General features: G+C 46.3%; 4 protein-coding genes across 14 annotated transcripts in view; 3 read left to right on the forward strand and 1 right to left on the reverse strand.

The window, feature by feature from the left end:
• On the forward strand, nucleotides 1-8,162 carry LOC103024037 (zona pellucida sperm-binding protein 4). Its single transcript, XM_049481888.1, has 8 exons — nucleotides 1-1,307; nucleotides 6,655-6,842; nucleotides 6,921-7,018; nucleotides 7,097-7,254; nucleotides 7,336-7,528; nucleotides 7,602-7,749; nucleotides 7,827-7,902; nucleotides 8,038-8,162. Exons 1-8 carry the CDS (start codon nucleotides 32-34, stop codon nucleotides 8,118-8,120), a joined length of 2,220 nt encoding a protein of 739 aa, XP_049337845.1. The 5' UTR covers nucleotides 1-31; the 3' UTR covers nucleotides 8,121-8,162.
• The window catches only part of LOC125803750 (uncharacterized), a 27,317-nt gene continuing 5,074 nt past the window's right edge, over nucleotides 853-23,095 (reverse strand). Inside the window, exons 1-2 of one of the 5 annotated variants that reach the window (XR_007440123.1) lie at nucleotides 9,986-10,076; nucleotides 853-899 (exon numbers count right to left, since the gene is read on the reverse strand). Coding sequence is in view for 2 of the 5 variants with exons in the window: in XM_049481891.1 (XP_049337848.1) it covers nucleotides 5,216-6,001; nucleotides 9,986-10,027 (828 nt within the window). In the remaining 3 variants the exon portion in view is untranslated. Of the gene's footprint in view, nucleotides 900-4,681; nucleotides 4,763-5,137; nucleotides 6,002-6,246; nucleotides 6,323-9,985; nucleotides 10,077-23,095 lie in introns of those variants that run through there. The other 4 variants (XR_007440121.1, XM_049481891.1, XR_007440122.1 and 1 more) reach the window with 4 other exon arrangements.
• The window catches only part of LOC111191602 (zona pellucida sperm-binding protein 4-like), a 28,902-nt gene continuing 16,554 nt past the window's right edge, over nucleotides 10,748-23,095 (forward strand). For 3 of the 7 annotated variants that reach the window (XM_049481882.1, XM_049481881.1, XM_049481879.1), the window contains exons 1-4: nucleotides 18,513-19,810; nucleotides 19,888-20,075; nucleotides 20,154-20,251; nucleotides 20,330-20,487. In XM_049481882.1, the coding sequence (XP_049337839.1) occupies nucleotides 18,535-19,810; nucleotides 19,888-20,075; nucleotides 20,154-20,251; nucleotides 20,330-20,487 (1,720 nt within the window). In that variant the 5' untranslated portion in view covers nucleotides 18,513-18,534. Of the gene's footprint in view, nucleotides 10,997-11,073; nucleotides 11,262-18,512; nucleotides 19,811-19,887; nucleotides 20,076-20,153; nucleotides 20,252-20,329; nucleotides 20,488-23,095 lie in introns of those variants that run through there. The other 4 variants (XM_049481883.1, XM_049481880.1, XM_049481886.1 and 1 more) reach the window with 3 other exon arrangements.
• Nucleotides 14,125-16,969, forward strand: LOC125803749 (zona pellucida sperm-binding protein 4-like). The gene is made up of 8 exons (XM_049481889.1): nucleotides 14,125-15,380; nucleotides 15,458-15,645; nucleotides 15,724-15,821; nucleotides 15,900-16,057; nucleotides 16,139-16,331; nucleotides 16,405-16,552; nucleotides 16,630-16,705; nucleotides 16,845-16,969. Exons 1-8 carry the CDS (start codon nucleotides 14,147-14,149, stop codon nucleotides 16,925-16,927), a joined length of 2,178 nt encoding a protein of 725 aa, XP_049337846.1. The 5' UTR covers nucleotides 14,125-14,146; the 3' UTR covers nucleotides 16,928-16,969.

The raw sequence follows: 23,095 nt of genomic DNA on the forward strand, positions 1-23,095 counted from the left end.
GTTACTTGCTAATCTGAACGGTTAGGAAACTATGGGGAAAATGTGGGGCATTTTAGTATGTGTGGCTCTCTGGTACAGCAGTGTAAGCAATGCTGCTGTAACCTCATGGAGTCTACAAGCAGAAAAGCAACCTCAAAACCAGCAGCTTCCTGGATCGTCTACTCAATTTCCTTGGTTGTTAACACAGTTTCCTAGACCTGTTTCTGATCAGCTACCTGGTTTGTCTTCACAGTTTCCCAGGCCAGTCTCTCAACAGCTCCCTGGCTCGCCTGTGCAGACCCCGGGCTCACCTGTGCAGCTCCCTGGATCATCAGTCCAGCTCCCTGGATCATCAGTCCAGCTCCCTGGATCATCAGTCCAGCTCCCTGGATCATCAGTCCAGCTCCCTGGATCATCAGTCCAGCTCCCTGGATCATCAGTCCAGCTCCCTGGATCATCTGCACAGCTCCCTGGATCATCAGTCCAGCTCCCTGGATCATCTGCACAGCTCCCTGGATCATCAGTCCAGCTCCCTGGATCATCTGCACAGCTCCCTGGATCATCAGTCCAGCTCCCTGGATCATCTGCACAGCTCCCTGGATCATCAGTCCAGTTCCCTGGATCATCTGCACAGCTCCCTGGATCATCAGTCCAGTTCCCTGGATCATCTGCACAGCTCCCTGGATCATCAGTCCAGTTCCCTGGATCATCTGCACAGCTCCCTGGATCATCAGTCCAGTTCCCTGGATCATCTGCACAGCTCCCTGGATCATCAGTCCAGTTCCCTGGATCATCTGCGCAGCTCCCTGGATCATCAGTCCAGCTCCCTGGATCATCAGTCCAGCTCCCTGGATCATCAGTCCAGCTCCCTGGATCATCAGTCCAGCTCCCTGGATCATCAGTCCAGTTCCCTGGATCATCTGTGCAGCTCCCTGGATCATCAGTCCAGTTCCCTGGCTCATCTGTGCAGCTCCCTGGATCATCAGTCCAGTTCCCTGGCTCCTCTGTGCAGCTCCCTGGAGTGTCTTCTCCGCAGTTTCCAAGGCCATTCCCTCAGCAGCTACCTGGCTCGCCTGTGCAGCTCCCTGGCTCCCCTGTGCAATTTCCAGGCTTGTATTCTCCCCAGTTTTTAGGGCCAGTCCCTCAACAGCTACCTGGCTCCTTTTCTATGCAGTTTTCTAGGTATGGTCCCCTGCTGAGCGATGCTACTAAATGCCAACTGGATGATGCTGATAAAATTCCATGTGGAGAACCTGGCATAGATGCTTCTCACTGCGGTGCTATAAACTGCTGTTTTGATGGCCAGCAGTGCTACTATGGAAGAACAGGTAAAGGTTTCAATTCTTTTAATGGATCAGAGATGATGCTGAACTGCCAACAATTACTTCCTCCTTTGGTTTTGCAGTAACTGTCCAGTGCACAATAGATGGCCAGTTTGTGCTGGTAGTGGCCAGGGATGCAACTCTTCCCAGGATCAGCTTGGACTCCATCAGCCTGTTGGGAGGAAGTGATGGACCCTGTGGTGTTGCTGACTATAATGCTGACTTTGCTATATACCAGTTTCCTGTAACTGCTTGTGGCACAAGAGCAACGGTTGGTCCTAGAGGCTTTTGTCAGGTAGATGAAGCTTGTTCATTTGTGTCTAAAATGTGTTCTGTGCTTTTTCTCTAGGTGCAAGGGGACTATGTGGTCTATGAGAACAAAATGGTGTCTTCCTATGAAGTTGGAGTGGGACCCCTTGGTGCCATCACAAGAGACAGCCATTATGAGTGAGTCTGTTTCAGATTCTGCTGGAAGATTAATTTTGGTGTTGTGGGATTTTACTGACTTTTTGATTCCTTTGCAAGGCTTTACTTCCAGTGTAGATATTCTACTACAAGCGTTGAATCCCTGGCTGTTGCTCTTTCATCCAATGATCCTCCTCTACCTGTAGTGGCTTCTGGTCCCCTCAGGGTAGAGCTGAGACTTGGCAATGGACAGTGTGTCACAAAGGGCTGTGTGGAAGGTGAGTTACTTCAGTATTGAGCTTGGTATGAGATTTGACTTTCTCTTCAGCTTCTAGAACACTTTCCTTTGTTCTCCACAGAGCAAGTAGCCTATACCTCCTACTACACTGAGGCTGAATACCCTGTGACCAAGGTCCTGAGGGATCCTGTGTATGTTGAGGTGCGCATGTTGGCGAGGACCGATCCCAATCTGGTCCTGGTCTTGGGACGCTGCTGGGCAACCTCTACACCTAACCCCAACAGTGTTCCTCAGTGGGATCTCCTGGTGAATGGGTAAGTTGGCAGTGCACCTACCAGTAGTGCAGTCTGGTGCTTCAGTACAGGCTAACGCTGATCTGCTCCGAAGGTGCCCGTACAAGGAGGACCACTACCTGACCAATCTGGTTCCTGTTGATGGGTCATCTGGACTTCCATACCCTAGCCATTACAAGCGCTTCGTCCTCAAGATGTTCACTTTTGTGAATCCTACTTCCATGGCTCCTTTGAAAGAGAGGGTAAGCATTTTGACATTGCGTTGTACGGAGTTCACTTCTTGTTCTGTGCTTCACCGCCTAATTTGTTTTCCCAATAGATCTACATCCACTGCAGTACGGCCGTGTGTTCACCGACTGCAGGTGCCACTTGTCAACCCAAGTGCAACAGGAGAAGTGAGTGACTTATTGGTTTGTTTTGTCCAATTGTATTGTTGCGTATGTTGGTTTTCCCAGAAATATTCAAGAACCACTGCTGTAGATTTATACAACTAATTTTATGGGCCTTACTTGCTTTTTCTTTTTTTCTCATCAGGGAGAGATGTTGGTTCAGCTCTATGGAATTCCAATCCTGTATCGGTAGTCTCTAGTGGAGAAGTGATCTACACACAGTATTAAGTGAAGCCTCATGATACTGAATAAAGTTGTCTTGATTTCAAACGTGTGGCTTATTACCCCCTTCCAGTCTTGCTCAAACTGCTTCTAGCTCTAAATAGAGCAGTGTCATTTCCATGGCTTTAACAGTGTGGTTTCTGGTAAAATCTCAGCTGCTTAGGGTCATATTTTGGGTACATGGAGTTAGGCCTCTTCTATGGCTTACCATTTTGAGGGGCTAAAACAAACATGCAAAGATGTGGGAAGGTGCTCATAAACAAATGTTGGGTAAGTTATTGGTTTCACAACTGGTTTACATTGGGGTCAAAATCTGACAATATAACTTGCAGATCAGAAATGTAGGGTCATGGGCATAGAATGCTTGTTTGCTCTGCAAGAGTTTTGAATTGGAAACCTTCTACAGGACCTCAAACAGGCCTTGTTTTGATGTGGAAGAAAAACAAAACCGTCTTGCCCACTGAGGCATTTTGATGCAGTGATCTGACCTTCTCTAGTCAGATTATGATTAAGGTAACCCATGGTTGAATCAGTATCTAAACAAAACAGGGCATAGCAATTAATTGTTTTACTCCTGAAAAGTTTTCTGGCAGTCAATAAAACTACATCTTGCTATAATGCACAATCCGGTGTGAATGACCTTGTGGGTCCTGCTGTCTGGTGGAGTGGCAACACTGTGCAAAACCAACACAAGTGATCTGGCCAAACCCTGTATCAGACGCTTATGCAGGCGGGTCATCATGGCAGAGTACTGTACAGAGGTTGGTTGTTACCATGGCACCTAAACACTGTCCAACTTGTACCCTGTTTAGCCAGGCTGCTTTGTCTGTGTCCTGCACCCTGCATAGGAATCATGCTAGTTTCTAAAGCGGTGTACAACTAAACGCACCAAAGAGACACAAGGTATGCTAGGGCACTATCATGCATCTGTGTACACAGTGGAATAGCCAGTGTATCTCAAACTGTAGTGTCAGACAAATCATCTCCAGGAAAACACAATAGTGATGTCAAACTTGAAACTGAATTGATTCAATTTGAAGTTCAGAGTTTTGACACATGGCTTCAAAGCCTGAGGAAGTCATGTCATCCTTGTAATATTGAATATTGTCTATCTTATTTATGAAAACATCATGTTCTCTATACAGTCATGTAGGCTTTAAGGTAAAACAGAGACTACAACTTGAAAGTATTTAAGATTTTTCCCCCAATGAGTCATTTAGGGAGAGTAACTTATTAATGGGGGGATAATTCATTTTACTAATAAAAAAACACTTCTTTAGGCTGATTGAACACTAGATTTCCCTGTGGCATGATGACTCACAATGATTCAGTTTACTAGCTCCAGAGTCAAATTTGATTGATTAAAAGCCATAAAAATCTGTTTCTTTATTTAACTTCAAAATATTTGATGTACTGTACAAAAGATCATAAAGAGGGCTAAATCTTGATTCAATTCCTACAGGAAAGTGAAATGCAATGCATGCACAGGGCTGGAACATTATTGAAGTCCAAACGAGTGGGGGAGGGGTTGTCCTCAATTAGCTGGAAAAACACAATAAAAGACTCAGTAGAAACACAGCTAGTTACTTGCTGATCTGAACGATTAGGAAACTATGGGGAAAATGTGGGGCATTTTAGTATGTGTGGCTCTCTGGTACAGCAGTGTAAGCAATGCTGCTGTAACCTCATGGAATCTACAAGCAGAAAAGCAACGTCAAAACCAGCAGCTTCCTGGATCGTCTACTCAATTTCCTTGGTTGTTAACACAGTTTCCTAGACCTGTTTCTGATCAGCTACCTGGTTTGTCTTCACAGTTTCCCAGACCAGTCTCTCAACAGCTCCCTGGCTCGCCTGTGCAGACCCCGGGCTCACCTGTGCAGCTCCCTGGATCATCAGTCCAGCTCCCTGGATCATCTGCACAGCTCCCTGGATCATCAGTCCAGTTCCCTGGATCATCTGCACAGCTCCCTGGATCATCAGTCCAGTTCTCTGGATCATCTGCACAGCTCCCTGGATCATCAGTGCAGCTCCCTGGATCATCTGCACAGCTCCCTGGATCATCAGTCCAGCTCCCTGGATCATCTGCACAGCTCCCTGGATCATCAGTCCAGCTCCCTGGATCATCTGCACAGCTCCCTGGATCATCAGTCCAGTTCCCTGGATCATCTGCACAGCTCCCTGGATCATCAGTCCAGTTCCCTGGATCATCTGCACAGCTCCCTGGATCATCAGTCCAGTTCCCTGGATCATCTGCACAGCTCCCTGGATCATCAGTCCAGTTCCCTGGATCATCTGCACAGCTCCCTGGATCATCAGTCCAGTTCCCTGGATCATCTGCACAGCTCCCTGGATCATCAGTCCAGTTCCCTAGATCATCTGCACAGCTCCCTGGATCATCAGTCCAGTTCCCTGGATCATCTGCACAGCTCCATGGATCATCAGTCCAGTTCCCTGGATCATCTGCACAGCTCCCTGGATCATCAGTCCAGTTCCCTGGATCATCTGCACAGCTCCCTGGATCATCAGTCCAGTTCCCTGGATCATCTGCACAGCTCCCTGGATCATCAGTCCAGTTCCCTGGATCATCTGCACAGCTCCCTGGATCATCAGTCCAGTTCCCTGGATCATCTGCACAGCTCCCTGGATCATCAGTCCAGTTCCCTGGATCATCTGCACAGCTCCCTGGATCATCTGCACAGTTCCCTGGATCATCTGCACAGCTCCCTGGATCATCTGCACAGCTCCCTGGATCATCAGTCCAGTTCCCTGGATCATCTGCACAGCTCCCTGGATCATCAGTCCAGTTCCCTGGATCATCTGCACAGCTCCCTGGATCATCTGCACAGTTCCCTGGATCATCTGCACAGCTCCCTGGATCATCTGCACAGCTCCCTGGATCATCAGTCCAGTTCCCTGGATCATCTGCACAGCTCCCTGGATCATCAGTCCAGTTCCCTGGATCATCTGCACAGCTCCCTGGATCATCAGTCCAGTTCTCTGGATCATCTGCACAGCTCCCTGGATCATCAGTCCAGTTCTCTGGATCATCTGCACAGCTCCCTGGATCATCAGTCCAGTTCCCTGGATCATCTGCGCAGCTCCCTGGATCATCAGTCCAGTTCCCTGGATCATCTGTGCAGCTCCCTGGATCATCTGCGCAGCTCCCTGGATCATCTGCGCAGCTCCCTGGATCATCAGTCCAGTTCCCTGGATCATCTGCGCAGCTCCCTGGATCATCAGTCCAGTTCCCTGGATCATCTGCGCAGCTCCCTGGATCATCAGTCCAGTTCCCTGGATCATCTGCGCAGCTCCCTGGATCATCTGCGCAGCTCCCTGGATCATCAGTCCAGTTCCCTGGCTCATCTGTGCAGCTCCCTGGATCATCAGTCCAGTTCCCTGGCTCCTCTGTGCAGCTCCCTGGAGTGTCTTCTCCGCAGTTTCCAAGGCCATTCCCTCAGCAGCTACCTGGCTCGCCTGTGCAGCTCCCTGGCTCCCCTGTGCAATTTCCAGGCTTGTATTCTCCACAGTTTTTAGGGCCAGTCCCTCAACAGCTACCTGGCTCCTTTTCTATGCAGTTTTCTAGGTATGGTCCCCTGCTGAGCGATGCTACTAAATGCCAACTGGATGATGCTGATAAAATTCCATGTGGAGAACCTGGCATAGATGCTTCTCACTGCGGTGCTATAAACTGCTGTTTTGATGGCCAGCAGTGCTACTATGGAAGAACAGGTAAAGGTTTCAATTCTTTTAATGGATCAGAGATGATGCCGAACTGCCAACAATTACTTCCTCCTTTGGTTTTGCAGTAACTGTCCAGTGCACAATAGATGGCCAGTTTGTGCTGGTAGTGGCCAGGGATGCAACTCTTCCCAGGATCAGCTTGGACTCCATCAGCCTGTTGGGAGGAAGTGATGGACCCTGTGGTGTTGCTGACTATAATGCTGACTTTGCTATATACCAGTTTCCTGTAACTGCTTGTGGCACAAGAGCAACGGTTGGTCCTAGAGGCTTTTGACAGGTAGATGAAGCTTGTTCATTTGTGTCTAAAATGTGTTCTGTGCTTTTTCTCTAGGTGCAAGGGGACTATGTGGTCTATGAGAACAAAATGGTGTCTTCCTATGAAGTTGGAGTGGGACCCCTTGGTGCCATCACAAGAGACAGCCATTATGAGTGAGTCTGTTTCAGATTCTGCTGGAAGATTAATTTTGGTGTTGTGGGATTTTACTGACTTTTTGATTCCTTTGCAAGGCTTTACTTCCAGTGTAGATATTCTACTACAAGCGTTGAATCCCTGGCTGTTGCTCTTTCATCCAATGATCCTCCTCTACCTGTAGTGGCTTCTGGTCCCCTCAGGGTAGAGCTGAGACTTGGCAATGGACAGTGTGTCACAAAGGGCTGTGTGGAAGGTGAGTTACTTCAGTATTGAGCTTGGTATGAGATTTGACTTTCTCTTCAGCTTCTAGAACACTTTCCTTTGTTCTCCACAGAGCAAGTAGCCTATACCTCCTACTACACTGAGGCTGAATACCCTGTGACCAAGGTCCTGAGGGATCCTGTGTATGTTGAGGTGCGCATGTTGGCGAGGACCGATCCCAATCTGGTCCTGGTCTTGGGACGCTGCTGGGCAACCTCTACACCTAACCCCAACAGTGTTCCTCAGTGGGATCTCCTGGTGAATGGGTAAGTTGGCAGTGCACCTACCAGTAGTGCAGTCTGGTGCTTCAGTACAGGCTAACGCTGATCTGCTCCGAAGGTGCCCGTACAAGGAGGACCACTACCTGACCAATCTGGTTCCTGTTGATGGGTCATCTGGACTTCCATACCCTAGCCATTACAAGCGCTTCGTCCTCAAGATGTTCACTTTTGTGAATCCTACTTCCATGGCTCCTTTGAAAGAGAGGGTAAGCATTTTGACATTGCGTTGTACGGAGTTCACTTCTTGTTCTGTGCTTCACCGCCTAATTTGTTTTCCCAATAGATCTACATCCACTGCAGTACGGCCGTGTGTTCACCGACTGCAGGTGCCACTTGTCAACCCAAGTGCAACAGGAGAAGTGAGTGACTTATTGGTTTGTTTTGTCCAATTGTATTGTTGCGTATGTTGGTTTTCCCAGAAATATTCAAGAACCACTGCTGTAGATTTATACAACTAATTTTATGGGCCTTACTTGCTTTTTCTTTCTCATCAGGGAGAGATGTTGGTTCAGCTCTATGGAATTCCAATCCTGTATCGGTAGTCTCTAGTGGAGAAGTGATCTACACACAGTATTAAGTGAAGCCTCATGATACTGAATAAAGTTGTCTTGATTTCAAACGTGTGGCTTATTACCCCCTTCCAGTCTTGCTCAAACTGCTTCTAGCTCTAAATAGAGCAGTGTCATTTCCATGGCTTTAACAGTGTGGTTTCTGGTAAAATCTCAGCTGCTTAGGGTCATATTTTGGGTACATGGAGTTAGGCCTCTTCTATGGCTTACCATTTTGAGGGGCTAAAACAAACATGCAAAGATGTGGGAAGGTGCTCATAAACAAATGTTGGGTAAGTTATTGGTTTCACAACTGGTTTACATTGGGGTCAAAATCTGACAATATAACTTGCAGATCAGAAATGTAGGGTCATGGGCATAGAATGCTTGTTTGCTCTGCAAGAGTTTTGAATTGGAAACCTTCTCCAGGACCTCAAACAGGCCTTGTTTTGATGTGGAAGAAAAACAAAACCGTCTTGCCCACTGAGGCATTTTGATGCAGTGATCTGACCTTCTCTAGTCAGATTATGATTAAGGTAACCCATGGTTGAATCAGTATCTAAACAAAAAGGCATAGCAATGAATTGTTTTACTCCTGAAAAGGTTTCTGGCAGTCAATAAAACTACATCTTGCTATAATGCACAATCCGGTGTGAATGACCTTGTGGGTCCTGCTGTCTGGTGGAGTGGCAACACTGTGCAAAACCAACACAAGTGATCTGGCCAAACCCTGTATCAGACGCTTATGCAGGCGGGTCATCATGGCAGAGTACTGTACAGAGGTTGGTTGTTACCATGGCACCTAAACACTGTCCAACTTGTACCCTGTTTAGCCAGGCTGCTTTGTCTGTGTCCTGCACCCTGCATAGGAATCATGCTAGTTTCTAAAGCGGTGTACAACTAAACGCACCAAAGAGACACAAGGTATGCTAGGGCACTATCATGCATCTGTGTACACAGTGGAATAGCCAGTGTATCTCAAACTGTAGTGTCAGACAAATCATCTCCAGGAAAACACAATAGTGATGTCAAACTTGAAACTGAATTGATTCAATTTGAAGTTCAGAGTTTTGACACATGGCTTCAAAGCCTGAGGAAGTCATGTCATCCTTGTAATATTGAATATTGTCTATCTTATTTATGAAAACATCATGTTCTCTATACAGTCATGTAGGCTTTAAGGTAAAACAGAGACTACAACTTGAAAGTATTTAAGATTTTTCCCCCAATGAGTCATTTAGGGAGAGTAACTTATTAATGGGGGGATAATTCATTTTACTAATAAAAAAACACTTCTTTAGGCTGATTGAACACTAGATTTCCCTGTGGCATGATGACTCACAATGATTCAGTTTACTAGCTCCAGAGTCAAATTTGATTGATTAAAAGCCATAAAAAATCTGTTTCTTAATTTAACTTCAAAATATTTGAAGTACTGTACAAAAGATCATAAAGAGGGCTAAATCTTGATTAAATTCCTACAGGAAAGTGAAATGCAATGCATGCACAGGGCTGGAACATTATTGAAGTCCAAACGAGTGGGGGAGGGGTTGTCCTCAATTAGCTGGAAAAACACAATAAAAGACTCAGTAGAAACACAGCTAGTTACTTGCTGATCTGAACGATTAGGAAACTATGGGGAAAATGTGGGGCATTTTAGTATGTGTGGCTCTCTGGTACAGCAGTGTAAGCAATGCTGCTGTAACCTCATGGAATCTACAAGCAGAAAAGCAACCTCAAAACCAGCAGCTTCCTGGATCGTCTACTCAATTTTCTTGGTTGTTAACACAGTTTCCTAGACCTGTTTCTGATCAGCTACCTGGTTTGTCTTCACAGTTTCCCAGGCCAGTCTCTCAACAGCTCCCTGGCTCGCCTGTGCAGACCCCGGGCTCACCTGTGCAGCTCCCTGGATCATCAGTCCAGCTCCCTGGATCATCTGCACAGCTCCCTGGATCATCTGCACAGCTCCCTGGATCATCAGTCCAGCTCCCTGGATCATCTGCACAGCTCCCTGGATCATCAGTCCAGCTCCCTGGATCATCTGCACAGCTCCCTGGATCATCAGTCCAGTTCCCTGGATCATCTGCACAGCTCCCTGGATCATCAGTCCAGTTCCCTGGATCATCTGCACAGCTCCCTGGATCATCCGTCCAGTTCCCTGGATCATCTGCACAGCTCCCTGGATCATCAGTCCAGTTCCCTGGATCATCTGCACAGCTCCCTGGATCATCAGTCCAGTTCCCTGGATCATCTGCGCAGCTCCCTGGATCATCAGTCCAGTTCCCTGGATCATCTGCGCAGTTCCCTGGATCATCTGCGCAGTTCCCTGGATCATCTGCGCAGCTCCCTGGATCATCAGTCCAGCTCCCTGGATCATCAGTCCAGCTCCCTGGATCATCAGTCCAGCTCCCTGGATCATCAGTCCAGCTCCCTGGATCATCAGTCCAGCTCCCTGGATCATCAGTCCAGCTCCCTGGATCATCAGTCCAGCTCCCTGGATCATCAGTCCAGCTCCCTGGATCATCAGTCCAGCTCCCTGGATCATCTGTGCAGTTCCCTGGATCATCTGCGCAGCTCCCTGGATCATCAGTCCAGTTCCCTGGCTCATCTGTGCAGCTCCCTGGATCATCAGTCCAGTTCCCTGGCTCCTCTGTGCAGCTCCCTGGCTCCCCTGTGCAATTTCCAGGCTTGTATTCTCCCCAGTTTTTAGGGCCAGTCCCTCAACAGCTACCTGGCTCCTTTTCTATGCAGTTTTCTAGGTATGGTCCCCTGCTGAGCGATGCTACTAAATGCCAACTGGATGATGCTGATAAAATTCCATGTGGAGAACCTGGCATAGATGCTTCTCACTGCGGTGCTATAAACTGCTGTTTTGATGGCCAGCAGTGCTACTATGGAAGAACAGGTAAAGGTTTCAATTCTTTTAATGGATCAGAGATGATGCTGAACTGCCAACAATTACTTCCTCCTTTGGTTTTGCAGTAACTGTCCAGTGCACAATAGATGGCCAGTTTGTGCTGGTAGTGGCCAGGGATGCAACTCTTCCCAGGATCAGCTTGGACTCCATCAGCCTGTTGGGAGGAAGTGATGGACCCTGTGGTGTTGCTGACTATAATGCTGACTTTGCTATATACCAGTTTCCTGTAACTGCTTGTGGCACAAGAGCAACGGTTGGTCCTAGAGGCTTTTGTCAGGTAGATGAAGCTTGTTCATTTGTGTCTAAAATGTGTTCTGTGCTTTTTCTCTAGGTGCAAGGGGACTATGTGGTCTATGAGAACAAAATGGTGTCTTCCTATGAAGTTGGAGTGGGACCCCTTGGTGCCATCACAAGAGACAGCCATTATGAGTGAGTCTGTTTCAGATTCTGCTGGAAGATTAATTTTGGTGTTGTGGGATTTTACTGACTTTTTGATTCCTTTGCAAGGCTTTACTTCCAGTGTAGATATTCTACTACAAGCGTTGAATCCCTGGCTGTTGCTCTTTCATCCAATGATCCTCCTCTACCTGTAGTGGCTTCTGGTCCCCTCAGGGTAGAGCTGAGACTTGGCAATGGACAGTGTGTCACAAAGGGCTGTGTGGAAGGTGAGTTACTTCAGTATTGAGCTTGGTATGAGATTTGACTTTCTCTTCAGCTTCTAGAACACTTTCCTTTGTTCTCCACAGAGCAAGTAGCCTATACCTCCTACTACACTGAGGCTGAATACCCTGTGACCAAGGTCCTGAGGGATCCTGTGTATGTTGAGGTGCGCATGTTGGCGAGGACCGATCCCAATCTGGTCCTGGTCTTGGGACGCTGCTGGGCAACCTCTACACCTAACCCCAACAGTGTTCCTCAGTGGGATCTCCTGGTGAATGGGTAAGTTGGCAGTGCACCTACCAGTAGTGCAGTCTGGTGCTTCAGTACAGGCTAACGCTGATCTGCTCCGAAGGTGCCCGTACAAGGAGGACCACTACCTGACCAATCTGGTTCCTGTTGATGGGTCATCTGGACTTCCATACCCTAGCCATTACAAGCGCTTCGTCCTCAAGATGTTCACTTTTGTGAATCCTACTTCCATGGCTCCTTTGAAAGAGAGGGTAAGCATTTTGACATTGCGTTGTACGGAGTTCACTTCTTGTTCTGTGCTTCACCGCCTAATTTGTTTTCCCAATAGATCTACATCCACTGCAGTACGGCCGTGTGTTCACCGACTGCAGGTGCCACTTGTCAACCCAAGTGCAACAGGAGAAGTGAGTGACTTATTGGTTTGTTTTGTCCAATTGTATTGTTGCGTATGTTGGTTTTCCCAGAAATATTCAAGAACCACTGCTGTAGATTTATACAACTAATTTTATGGGCCTTACTTGCTTTTTCTTTCTCATCAGGGAGAGATGTTGGTTCAGCTCTATGGAATTCCAATCCTGTATCGGTAGTCTCTAGTGGAGAAGTGATCTACACACAGTATTAAGTGAAGCCTCATGATACTGAATAAAGTTGTCTTGATTTCAAACGTGTGGCTTATTACCCCCTTCCAGTCTTGCTCAAACTGCTTCTAGCTCTAAATAGAGCAGTGTCATTTCCATGGCTTTAACAGTGTGGTTTCTGGTAAAATCTCAGCTGCTTAGGGTCATATTTTGGGTACATGGAGTTAGGCCTCTTCTATGGCTTACCATTTTGAGGGGCTAAAACAAACATGCAAAGATGTGGGAAGGTGCTCATAAACAAATGTTGGGTAAGTTATTGGTTTCACAACTGGTTTACATTGGGGTCAAAATCTGACAATATAACTTGCAGATCAGAAATGTAGGGTCATGGGCATAGAATGCTTGTTTGCTCTGCAAGAGTTTTGAATTGGAAACCTTCTCCAGGACCTCAAACAGGCCTTGTTTTGATGTGGAAGAAAAACAAAACCGTCTTGCCCACTGAGGCATTTTGATGCAGTGATCTGACCTTCTCTAGTCAGATTATGATTAAGGTAACCCATGGTTGAATCAGTATCTAAACAAAAAAGGCATAGCAATGAATTGTTTTACTCCTGAAAAGGTTTCTGGCAGTCAATAAAACTACATCTTGCTATAATGCACAATCCGGTGTGAATGACCTTGTGGGTCCTGCTGTCTGGTGGAGTGGCAACACTGTGCAAAACCAACACAAGTGATCTGGCCAAACCCTGTATCAGACGCTTATGCAGGCGGGTCATCATGGCAGAGTACTGTACAGAGGTTGGTTGTTACCATGGCACCTAAACACTGTCCAACTTGTACCCTGTTTAGCCAGGCTGCTTTGTCTGTGTCCTGCACCCTGCATAGGAATCATGCTAGTTTCTAAAGCGGTGTACAACTAAACGCACCAAAGAGACACAAGGTATGCTAGGGCACTATCATGCATCTGTGTACACAGTGGAATAGCCAGTGTATCTCAAACTGTAGTGTCAGACAAATCATCTCCAGGAAAACACAATAGTGATGTCAAACTTGAAACTGAATTGATTCAATTTGAAGTTCAGAGTTTTGACACATGGCTTCAAAGCCTGAGGAAGTCATGTCATCCTTGTAATATTGAATATTGTCTATCTTATTTATGAAAACATCATGTTCTCTATACAGTCATGTAGGCTTTAAGGTAAAACAGAGACTACAACTTGAAAGTATTTAAGATTTTTCCCCCAATGAGTCATTTAGGGAGAGTAACTTATTAATGGGGGGATAATTCATTTTACTAATAAAAAAACACTTCTTTAGGCTGATTGAACACTAGATTTCCCTGTGGCATGATGACTCACAATGATTCAGTTTACTAGCTCCAGAGTCAAATTTGATTGATTAAAAGCCATAAAAAATCTGTTTCTTAATTTAACTTCAAAATATTTGATGTACTGTACAAAAGATCATAAAGAGGGCTAAATCTTGATTAAATTCCTACAGGAAAGTGAAATGCAATGCATGCACAGGGCTGGAACATTATTGAAGTCCAAACGAGTGGGGGAGGGGTTGTCCTCAATTAGCTGGAAAAACACAATAAAAGACTCAGTAGAAACACAGCTAGTTACTTGCTGATCTGAACGATTAGGAAACTATGGGGAAAATGTGGGGCATTTTAGTATGTGTGGCTCTCTGGTACAGCAGTGTAAGCAATGCTGCTGTAACCTCATGGAATCTACAAGCAGAAAAGCAACCTCAAAACCAGCAGCTTCCTGGATCGTCTACTCAATTTCCTTGGTTGTTAACACAGTTTCCTAGACCTGTTTCTGATCAGCTACCTGGTTTGTCTTCACAGTTTCCCAGGCCAGTCTCTCAACAGCTCCCTGGCTCGCCTGTGCAGACCCCGGGCTCACCTGTGCAGCTCCCTGGATCATCAGTCCAGCTCCCTGGATCATCAGTCCAGCTCCCTGGATCATCAGTCCAGCTCCCTGGATCATCAGTCCAGCTCCCTGGATCATCAGTCCAGCTCCCTGGATCATCAGTCCAGCTCCCTGGATCATCAGTCCAGCTCCCTGGATCATCTGCACAGCTCCCTGGATCATCAGTCCAGTTCCCTGGATCATCTGCGCAGCTCCCTGGATCATCAGTCCAGTTCCCTGGATCATCTGCGCAGCTCCCTGGATCATCAGTCCAGTTCCCTGGATCATCTGCGCAGCTCCCTGGATCGTCAGTCCAGTTCCCTGGATCATCTGCACAGCTCCCTGGATCATCAGTCCAGTTCGCTGGATCATCTGCGCAGCTCCCTGGATCATCAGTCCAGTTCCCTGGATCATCTGCGCAGCTCTCTGGATCATCAGTCCAGTTCCCTGGATCATCTGCGCAGCTCCCTGGATCATCAGTCCAGTTCCCTGGATCATCTGCGCAGCTCCCTGGATCATCAGTCCAGTTCCCTGGATCATCTGTGCAGCTCCCTGGATCATCAGTCCAGTTCCCTGGATCATCTGTGCAGCTCCCTGGATCATCAGTCCAGTTCCCTGGATCATCAGTCCAGTTCCCTGGCTCCTCTGTGCAGCTCCCTGGACTGTCTTCTCCGCAGTTTCCAAGGCCATTCCCTCAGCAGCTACCTGGCTCGCCTGTGCAGCTCCCTGGCTCCCCTGTGCAATTTCCAGGCTTGTATTCTCCCCAGTTTTTAGGGCCAGTCCCTCAACAGCTACCTGGCTCCTTTTCTATGCAGGTTTCTAGGTATGGTCCCCTGCTGAGCGATGCTACTAAATGCCAACTGGATGATGCTGATAAAATTCCATGTGGAGAACCTGGCATAGATGCTTCTCACTGCGGTGCTATAAACTGCTGTTTTGATGGCCAGCAGTGCTACTATGGAAGAACAGGTAAAGGTTTCAATTCTTTTAATGGATCAGAGATGATGCCGAACTGCCAACAATTACTTCCTCCTTTGGTTTTGCAGTAACTGTCCAGTGCACAATAGATGGCCAGTTTGTGCTGGTAGTGGCCAGGGATGCAACTCTTCCCAGGATCAGCTTGGACTCCATCAGCCTGTTGGGAGGAAGTGATGGACCCTGTGGTGTTGCTGACTATAATGCTGACTTTGCTATATACCAGTTTCCTGTAACTGCTTGTGGCACAAGAGCAACGGTTGGTCCTAGAGGCTTTTGTCAGGTAGATGAAGCTTGTTCATTTGTGTCTAAAATGTGTTCTGTGCTTTTTCTCTAGGTGCAAGGGGACTATGTGGTCTATGAGAACAAAATGGTGTCTTCCTATGAAGTTGGAGTGGGACCCCTTGGTGCCATCACAAGAGACAGCCATTATGAGTGAGTCTGTTTCAGATTCTGCTGGAAGATTAATTTTGGTGTTGTGGGATTTTACTGACTTTTTGATTCCTTTGCAAGGCTTTACTTCCAGTGTAGATATTCTACTACAAGCGTTGAATCCCTGGCTGTTGCTCTTTCATCCAATGATCCTCCTCTACCTGTAGTGGCTTCTGGTCCCCTCAGGGTAGAGCTGAGACTTGGCAATGGACAGTGTGTCACAAAGGGCTGTGTGGAAGGTGAGTTACTTCAGTATTGAGCTTGGTATGAGATTTGACTTTCTCTTCAGCTTTTAGAACACTTTCCTTTGTTCTCCACAGAGCAAGTAGCCTATACCTCCTACTACACTGAGGCTGAATACCCTGTGACCAAGGTCCTGAGGGATCCTGTGTATGTTGAGGTGCGCATGTTGGCGAGGACCGATCCCAATCTGGTCCTGGTCTTGGGACGCTGCTGGGCAACCTCTACACCTAACCCCAACAGTGTTCCTCAGTGGGATCTCCTGGTGAATGGGTAAGTTGGCAGTGCACCTACCAGTAGTGCAGTCTGGTGCTTCAGTACAGGCTAACGCTGATCTGCTCCGAAGGTGCCCGTACAAGGAGGACCACTACCTGACCAATCTGGTTCCTGTTGATGGGTCATCTGGACTTCCATACCCTAGCCATTACAAGCGCTTCGTCCTCAAGATGTTCACTTTTGTGAATCCTACTTCCATGGCTCCTTTGAAAGAGAGGGTAAGCATTTTGACATTGCGTTGTACGGAGTTCACTTCTTGTTCTGTGCTTCACCGCCTAATTTGTTTTCCCAATAGATCTACATCCACTGCAGTACGGCCGTGTGTTCACCGACTGCAGGTGCCACTTGTCAACCCAAGTGCAACAGGAGAAGTGAGTGACTTATTGGTTTGTTTTGTCCAATTGTATTGTTGCGTATGTTGGTTTTCCCAGAAATATTCAAGAACCACTGCTGTAGATTTATACAACTAATTTTATGGGCCTTACTTGCTTTTTCTTTTTTTCTCATCAGGGAGAGATGTTGGTTCAGCTCTATGGAATTCCAATCCTGTATCGGTAGTCTCTAGTGGAGAAGTGATCTACACACAGTATTAAGTGAAGCCTCATGATACTGAATAAAGTTGTCTTGATTTCAAACGTGTGGCTTATTACCCCCTTCCAGTCTTGCTCAAACTGCTTCTAGCTCTAAATAGAGCAGTGTCATTTCCATGGCTTTAACAGTGTGGTTTCTGGTAAAATCTCAGCTGCTTAGGGTCATATTTTGGGTACATGGAGTTAGGCCTCTTCTATGGCTTACCATTTTGAGGGGCTAAAACAAACATGCAAAGATGTGGGAAGGTGCTCATAAACAAATGTTGGGTAAGTTATTGGTTTCACAACTGGTTTACATTGGGGTCAAAATCTGACAATATAACTTGCAGATCAGAAATGTAGGGTCATGGGCATAGAATGCTTGTTTGCTCTGCAAGAGTTTTGAATTGGAAACCTTCTCCAGGACCTCAAACAGGCCTTGTTTTGATGTGGAAGAAAAACAAAACCGTCTTGCCCACTGAGGCATTTTGATGCAGTGATCTGACCTTCTCTAGTCAGATTATGATTAAGGTAACCCATGGTTGAATCAGTATCTAAACAAAAAAGGCATAGCAATGAATTGTTTTACTCCTGAAAAGGTTTCTGGCAGTCAATAAAACTACATCTTGCTATAATGCACAATCCGGTGTGAATGACCTTGTGGGTCCTGCTGTCTGGTGGAGTGGCAACACTGTGCAAAACCAACACAAGTGATCTGGCCAAACCCTGTATCAGACGCTTATGCAGGCGGGTCATCATGGCAGAGTACTGTACAGAGGTTGGTTGTTACCATGGCACCTAAACACTGTCCAACTTGTACCCTGTTTAGCCAGGCTGCTTTGTCTGTGTCCTGCACCCTGCATAGGAATCATGCTAGTTTCTAAAGCGGTGTACAACTAAACGCACCAAAGAGACACAAGGTATGCTAGGGCACTATCATGCATCTGTGTACACAGTGGAATAGCCAGTGTATCTCAAACTGTAGTGTCAGACAAATCATCTCCAGGAAAACACAATAGTGATGTCAAACTTGAAACTGAATTGATTCAATTTGAAGTTCAGAGTTTTGACACATGGCTTCAAAGCCTGAGGAAGTCATGTCATCCTTGTAATATTGAATATTGTCTATCTTATTTATGAAAACATCATGTTCTCTATACAGTCATGTAGGCTTTAAGGTAAAACAGAGACTACAACTTGAAAGTATTTAAGATTTTTCCCCCAATGAGTCATTTAGGGAGAGTAACTTATTAATGGGGGGATAATTCATTTTACTAATAAAAAAACACTTCTTTAGGCTGATTGAACACTAGATTTCCCTGTGGCATGATGACTCACAATGATTCAGTTTACTAGCTCCAGAGTCAAATTTGATTGATTAAAAGCCATAAAAAATCTGTTTCTTAATTTAACTTCAAAATATTTGATGTACTGTACAAAAGATCATAAAGAGGGCTAAATCTTGATTAAATTCCTACAGGAAAGTGAAATGCAATGCATGCACAGGGCTGGAACATTATTGAAGTCCAAACGAGTGGGGGAGGGGTTGTCCTCAATTAGCTGGAAAAACACAATAAAAGACTCAGTAGAAACACAGCTAGTTACTTGCTGATCTGAACGATTAGGAAACTATGGGGAAAATGTGGGGCATTTTAGTATGTGTGGCTCTCTGGTACAGCAGTGTAAGCAATGCTGCTGTAACCTCATGGAATCTACAAGCAGAAAAGCAACCTCAAAACCAGCAGCTTCCTGGATCGTCTACTCAATTTCCTTGGTTGTTAACACAGTTTCCTAGACCTGTTTCTGATCAGCTACCTGGTTTGTCTTCACAGTTTCCAAGGCCAGTCTCTCAACAGCTCCCTGGCTCGCCTGTGCAGCTCCCTGGATCATCTGCACAGCTCCCTGGATCATCAGTCCAGCTCCCTGGATCATCTGCACAGCTCCCTGGATCATCAGTCCAGTTCCCTGGATCATCTGCACAGCTCCCTGGATCATCAGTCCAGTTCCCTGGATCATCTGCACAGCTCCCTGGATCATCAGTCCAGTTCCCTGGATCATCTGCACAGCTCCCTGGATCATCTGCACAGCTCCCTGGATCATCAGTCCAGTTCCCTGGATCATCTGCACAGCTCCCTGGATCATCAGTCCAGTTCCCTGGATCATCTGCACAGCTCCCTGGATCGTCAGTCCAGTTCCCTGGATCATCTGCACAGCTCCCTGGATCATCAGTCCAGTTCGCTGGATCATCTGCGCAGCTCCCTGGATCATCAGTCCAGTTCGCTGGATCATCTGCGCAGCTCCCTGGATCATCAGTCCAGTTCCCTGGATCATCTGCGCAGCTCCCTGGATCATCAGTCCAGTTCCCTGGATCATCTGCGCAGCTCCCTGGATCATCAGTCCAGTTCCCTGGCTCATCTGTGCAGCTCCCTGGATCATCAGTCCAGTTCCCTGGCTCATCTGTGCAGCTCCCTGGATCATCAGTCCAGTTCCCTGGATCATCTGTGCAGCTCCCTGGATCATCAGTCCAGTTCCCTGGCTCATCTGCGCAGCTCACTGGATCATCAGTCCAGTTCCCTGGCTCCTCTGTGCAGCTCCCTGGACTGTCTTCTCCGCAGTTTCCAAGGCCATTCCCTCAGCAGCTACCTGGCTCGCCTGTGCAGCTCCCTGGCTCCCCTGTGCAATTTCCAGGCTTGTATTCTCCACAGTTTTTAGGGCCAGTCCCTCAACAGCTACCTGGCTCCTTTTCTATGCAGGTTTCTAGGTATGGTCCCCTGCTGAGCGATGCTACTAAATGCCAACTGGATGATGCTGATAAAATTCCATGTGGAGAACCTGGCATAGATGCTTCTCACTGCGGTGCTATAAACTGCTGTTTTGATGGCCAGCAGTGCTACTATGGAAGAACAGGTAAAGGTTTCAATTCTTTTAATGGATCAGAGATGATGCCGAACTGCCAACAATTACTTCCTCCTTTGGTTTTGCAGTAACTGTCCAGTGCACAATAGATGGCCAGTTTGTGCTGGTAGTGGCCAGGGATGCAACTCTTCCCAGGATCAGCTTGGACTCCATCAGCCTGTTGGGAGGAAGTGATGGACCCTGTGGTGTTGCTGACTATAATGCTGACTTTGCTATATACCAGTTTCCTGTAACTGCTTGTGGCACAAGAGCAACGGTTGGTCCTAGAGGCTTTTGTCAGGTAGATGAAGCTTGTTCATTTGTGTCTAAAATGTGTTCTGTGCTTTTTCTCTAGGTGCAAGGGGACTATGTGGTCTATGAGAACAAAATGGTGTCTTCCTATGAAGTTGGAGTGGGACCCCTTGGTGCCATCACAAGAGACAGCCATTATGAGTGAGTCTGTTTCAGATTCTGCTGGAAGATTAATTTTGGTGTTGTGGGATTTTACTGACTTTTTGATTCCTTTGCAAGGCTTTACTTCCAGTGTAGATATTCTACTACAAGCGTTGAATCCCTGGCTGTTGCTCTTTCATCCAATGATCCTCCTCTACCTGTAGTGGCTTCTGGTCCCCTCAGGGTAGAGCTGAGACTTGGCAATGGACAGTGTGTCACAAAGGGCTGTGTGGAAGGTGAGTTACTTCAGTATTGAGCTTGGTATGAGATTTGACTTTCTCTTCAGCTTCTAGAACACTTTCCTTTGTTCTCCACAGAGCAAGTAGCCTATACCTCCTACTACACTGAGGCTGAATACCCTGTGACCAAGGTCCTGAGGGATCCTGTGTATGTTGAGGTGCGCATGTTGGCGAGGACCGATCCCAATCTGGTCCTGGTCTTGGGACGCTGCTGGGCAACCTCTACACCTAACCCCAACAGTGTTCCTCAGTGGGATCTCCTGGTGAATGGGTAAGTTGGCAGTGCACCTACCAGTAGTGCAGTCTGGTGCTTCAGTACAGGCTAACGCTGATCTGCTCCGAAGGTGCCCGTACAAGGAGGACCACTACCTGACCAATCTGGTTCCTGTTGATGGGTCATCTGGACTTCCATACCCTAGCCATTACAAGCGCTTCGTCCTCAAGATGTTCACTTTTGTGAATCCTACTTCCATGGCTCCTTTGAAAGAGAGGGTAAGCATTTTGACATTGCGTTGTACGGAGTTCACTTCTTGTTCTGTGCTTCACCGCCTAATTTGTTTTCCCAATAGATCTACATCCACTGCAGTACGGCCGTGTGTTCACCGACTGCAGGTGCCACTTGTCAACCCAAGTGCAACAGGAGAAGTGAGTGACTTATTGGTTTGTTTTGTCCAATTGTATTGTTGCGTATGTTGGTTTTCCCAGAAATATTCAAGAACCACTGCTGTAGATTTATACAACTAATTTTATGGGCCTTACTTGCTTTTTCTTTTTTTCTCATCAGGGAGAGATGTTGGTTCAGCTCTATGGAATTCCAATCCTGTATCGGTAGTCTCTAGTGGAGAAGTGATCTACACACAGTATTAAGTGAAGCCTCATGATACTGAATAAAGTTGTCTTGATTTCAAACGTGTGGCTTATTACCCCCTTCCAGTCTTGCTCAAACTGCTTCTAGCTCTAAATAGAGCAGTGTCATTTCCATGGCTTTAACAGTGTGGTTTCTGGTAAAATCTCAGCTGCTTAGGGTCATATTTTGGGTACATGGAGTTAGGCCTCTTCTATGGCTTACCATTTTGAGGGGCTAAAACAAACATGCAAAGATGTGGGAAGGTGCTCATAAACAAATGTTGGGTAAGTTATTGGTTTCACAACTGGTTTACATTGGGGTCAAAATCTGACAATATAACTTGCAGATCAGAAATGTAGGGTCATGGGCATAGAATGCTTGTTTGCTCTGCAAGAGTTTTGAATTGGAAACCTTCTCCAGGACCTCAAACAGGCCTTGTTTTGATGTGGAAGAAAAACAAAACCGTCTTGCCCACTGAGGCATTTTGATGCAGTGATCTGACCTTCTCTAGTCAGATTATGATTAAGGTAACCCATGGTTGAATCAGTATCTAAACAAAAAAGGCATAGCAATGAATTGTTTTACTCCTGAAAAGGTTTCTGGCAGTCAATAAAACTACATCTTGCTATAATGCACAATCCGGTGTGAATGACCTTGTGGGTCCTGCTGTCTGGTGGAGTGGCAACACTGTGCAAAACCAACACAAGTGATCTGGCCAAACCCTGTATCAGACGCTTATGCAGGCGGGTCATCATGGCAGAGTACTGTACAGAGGTTGGTTGTTACCATGGCACCTAAACACTGTCCAACTTGTACCCTGTTTAGCCAGGCTGCTTTGTCTGTGTCCTGCACCCTGCATAGGAATCATGCTAGTTTCTAAAGCGGTGTACAACTAAACGCACCAAAGAGACACAAGGTATGCTAGGGCACTATCATGCATCTGTGTACACAGTGGAATAGCCAGTGTATCTCAAACTGTAGTGTCAGACAAATCATCTCCAGGAAAACACAATAGTGATGTCAAACTTGAAACTGAATTGATTCAATTTGAAGTTCAGAGTTTTGACACATGGCTTCAAAGCCTGAGGAAGTCATGTCATCCTTGTAATATTGAATATTGTCTATCTTATTTATGAAAACATCATGTTCTCTATACAGTCATGTAGGCTTTAAGGTAAAACAGAGACTACAACTTGAAAGTATTTAAGATTTTTCCCCCAATGAGTCATTTAGGGAGAGTAACTTATTAATGGGGGGATAATTCATTTTACTAATAAAAAAACACTTCTTTAGGCTGATTGAACACTAGATTTCCCTGTGGCATGATGACTCACAATGATTCAGTTTACTAGCTCCAGAGTCAAATTTGATTGATTAAAAGCCATAAAAAATCTGTTTCTTAATTTAACTTCAAAATATTTGATGTACTGTACAAAAGATCATAAAGAGGGCTAAATCTTGATTAAATTCCTACAGGAAAGTGAAATGCAATGCATGCACAGGGCTGGAACATTATTGAAGTCCAAACGAGTGGGGGAGGGGTTGTCCTCAATTAGCTGGAAAAACACAATAAAAGACTCAGTAGAAACACAGCTAGTTACTTGCTGATCTGAACGATTAGGAAACTATGGGGAAAATGTGGGGCATTTTAGTATGTGTGGCTCTCTGGTACAGCAGTGAAAGCAATGCTGCTGTAACCTCATGGAATCTACAAGCAGAAAAGCAACCTCAAAACCAGCAGCTTCCTGGATCGTCTAC

The sequence above is a fragment of the Astyanax mexicanus genome, chromosome 8 (genome assembly GCF_023375975.1).
Source record: "Astyanax mexicanus isolate ESR-SI-001 chromosome 8, AstMex3_surface, whole genome shotgun sequence".
Taxonomy (NCBI): Eukaryota; Metazoa; Chordata; class Actinopteri; order Characiformes; family Acestrorhamphidae; genus Astyanax; species Astyanax mexicanus.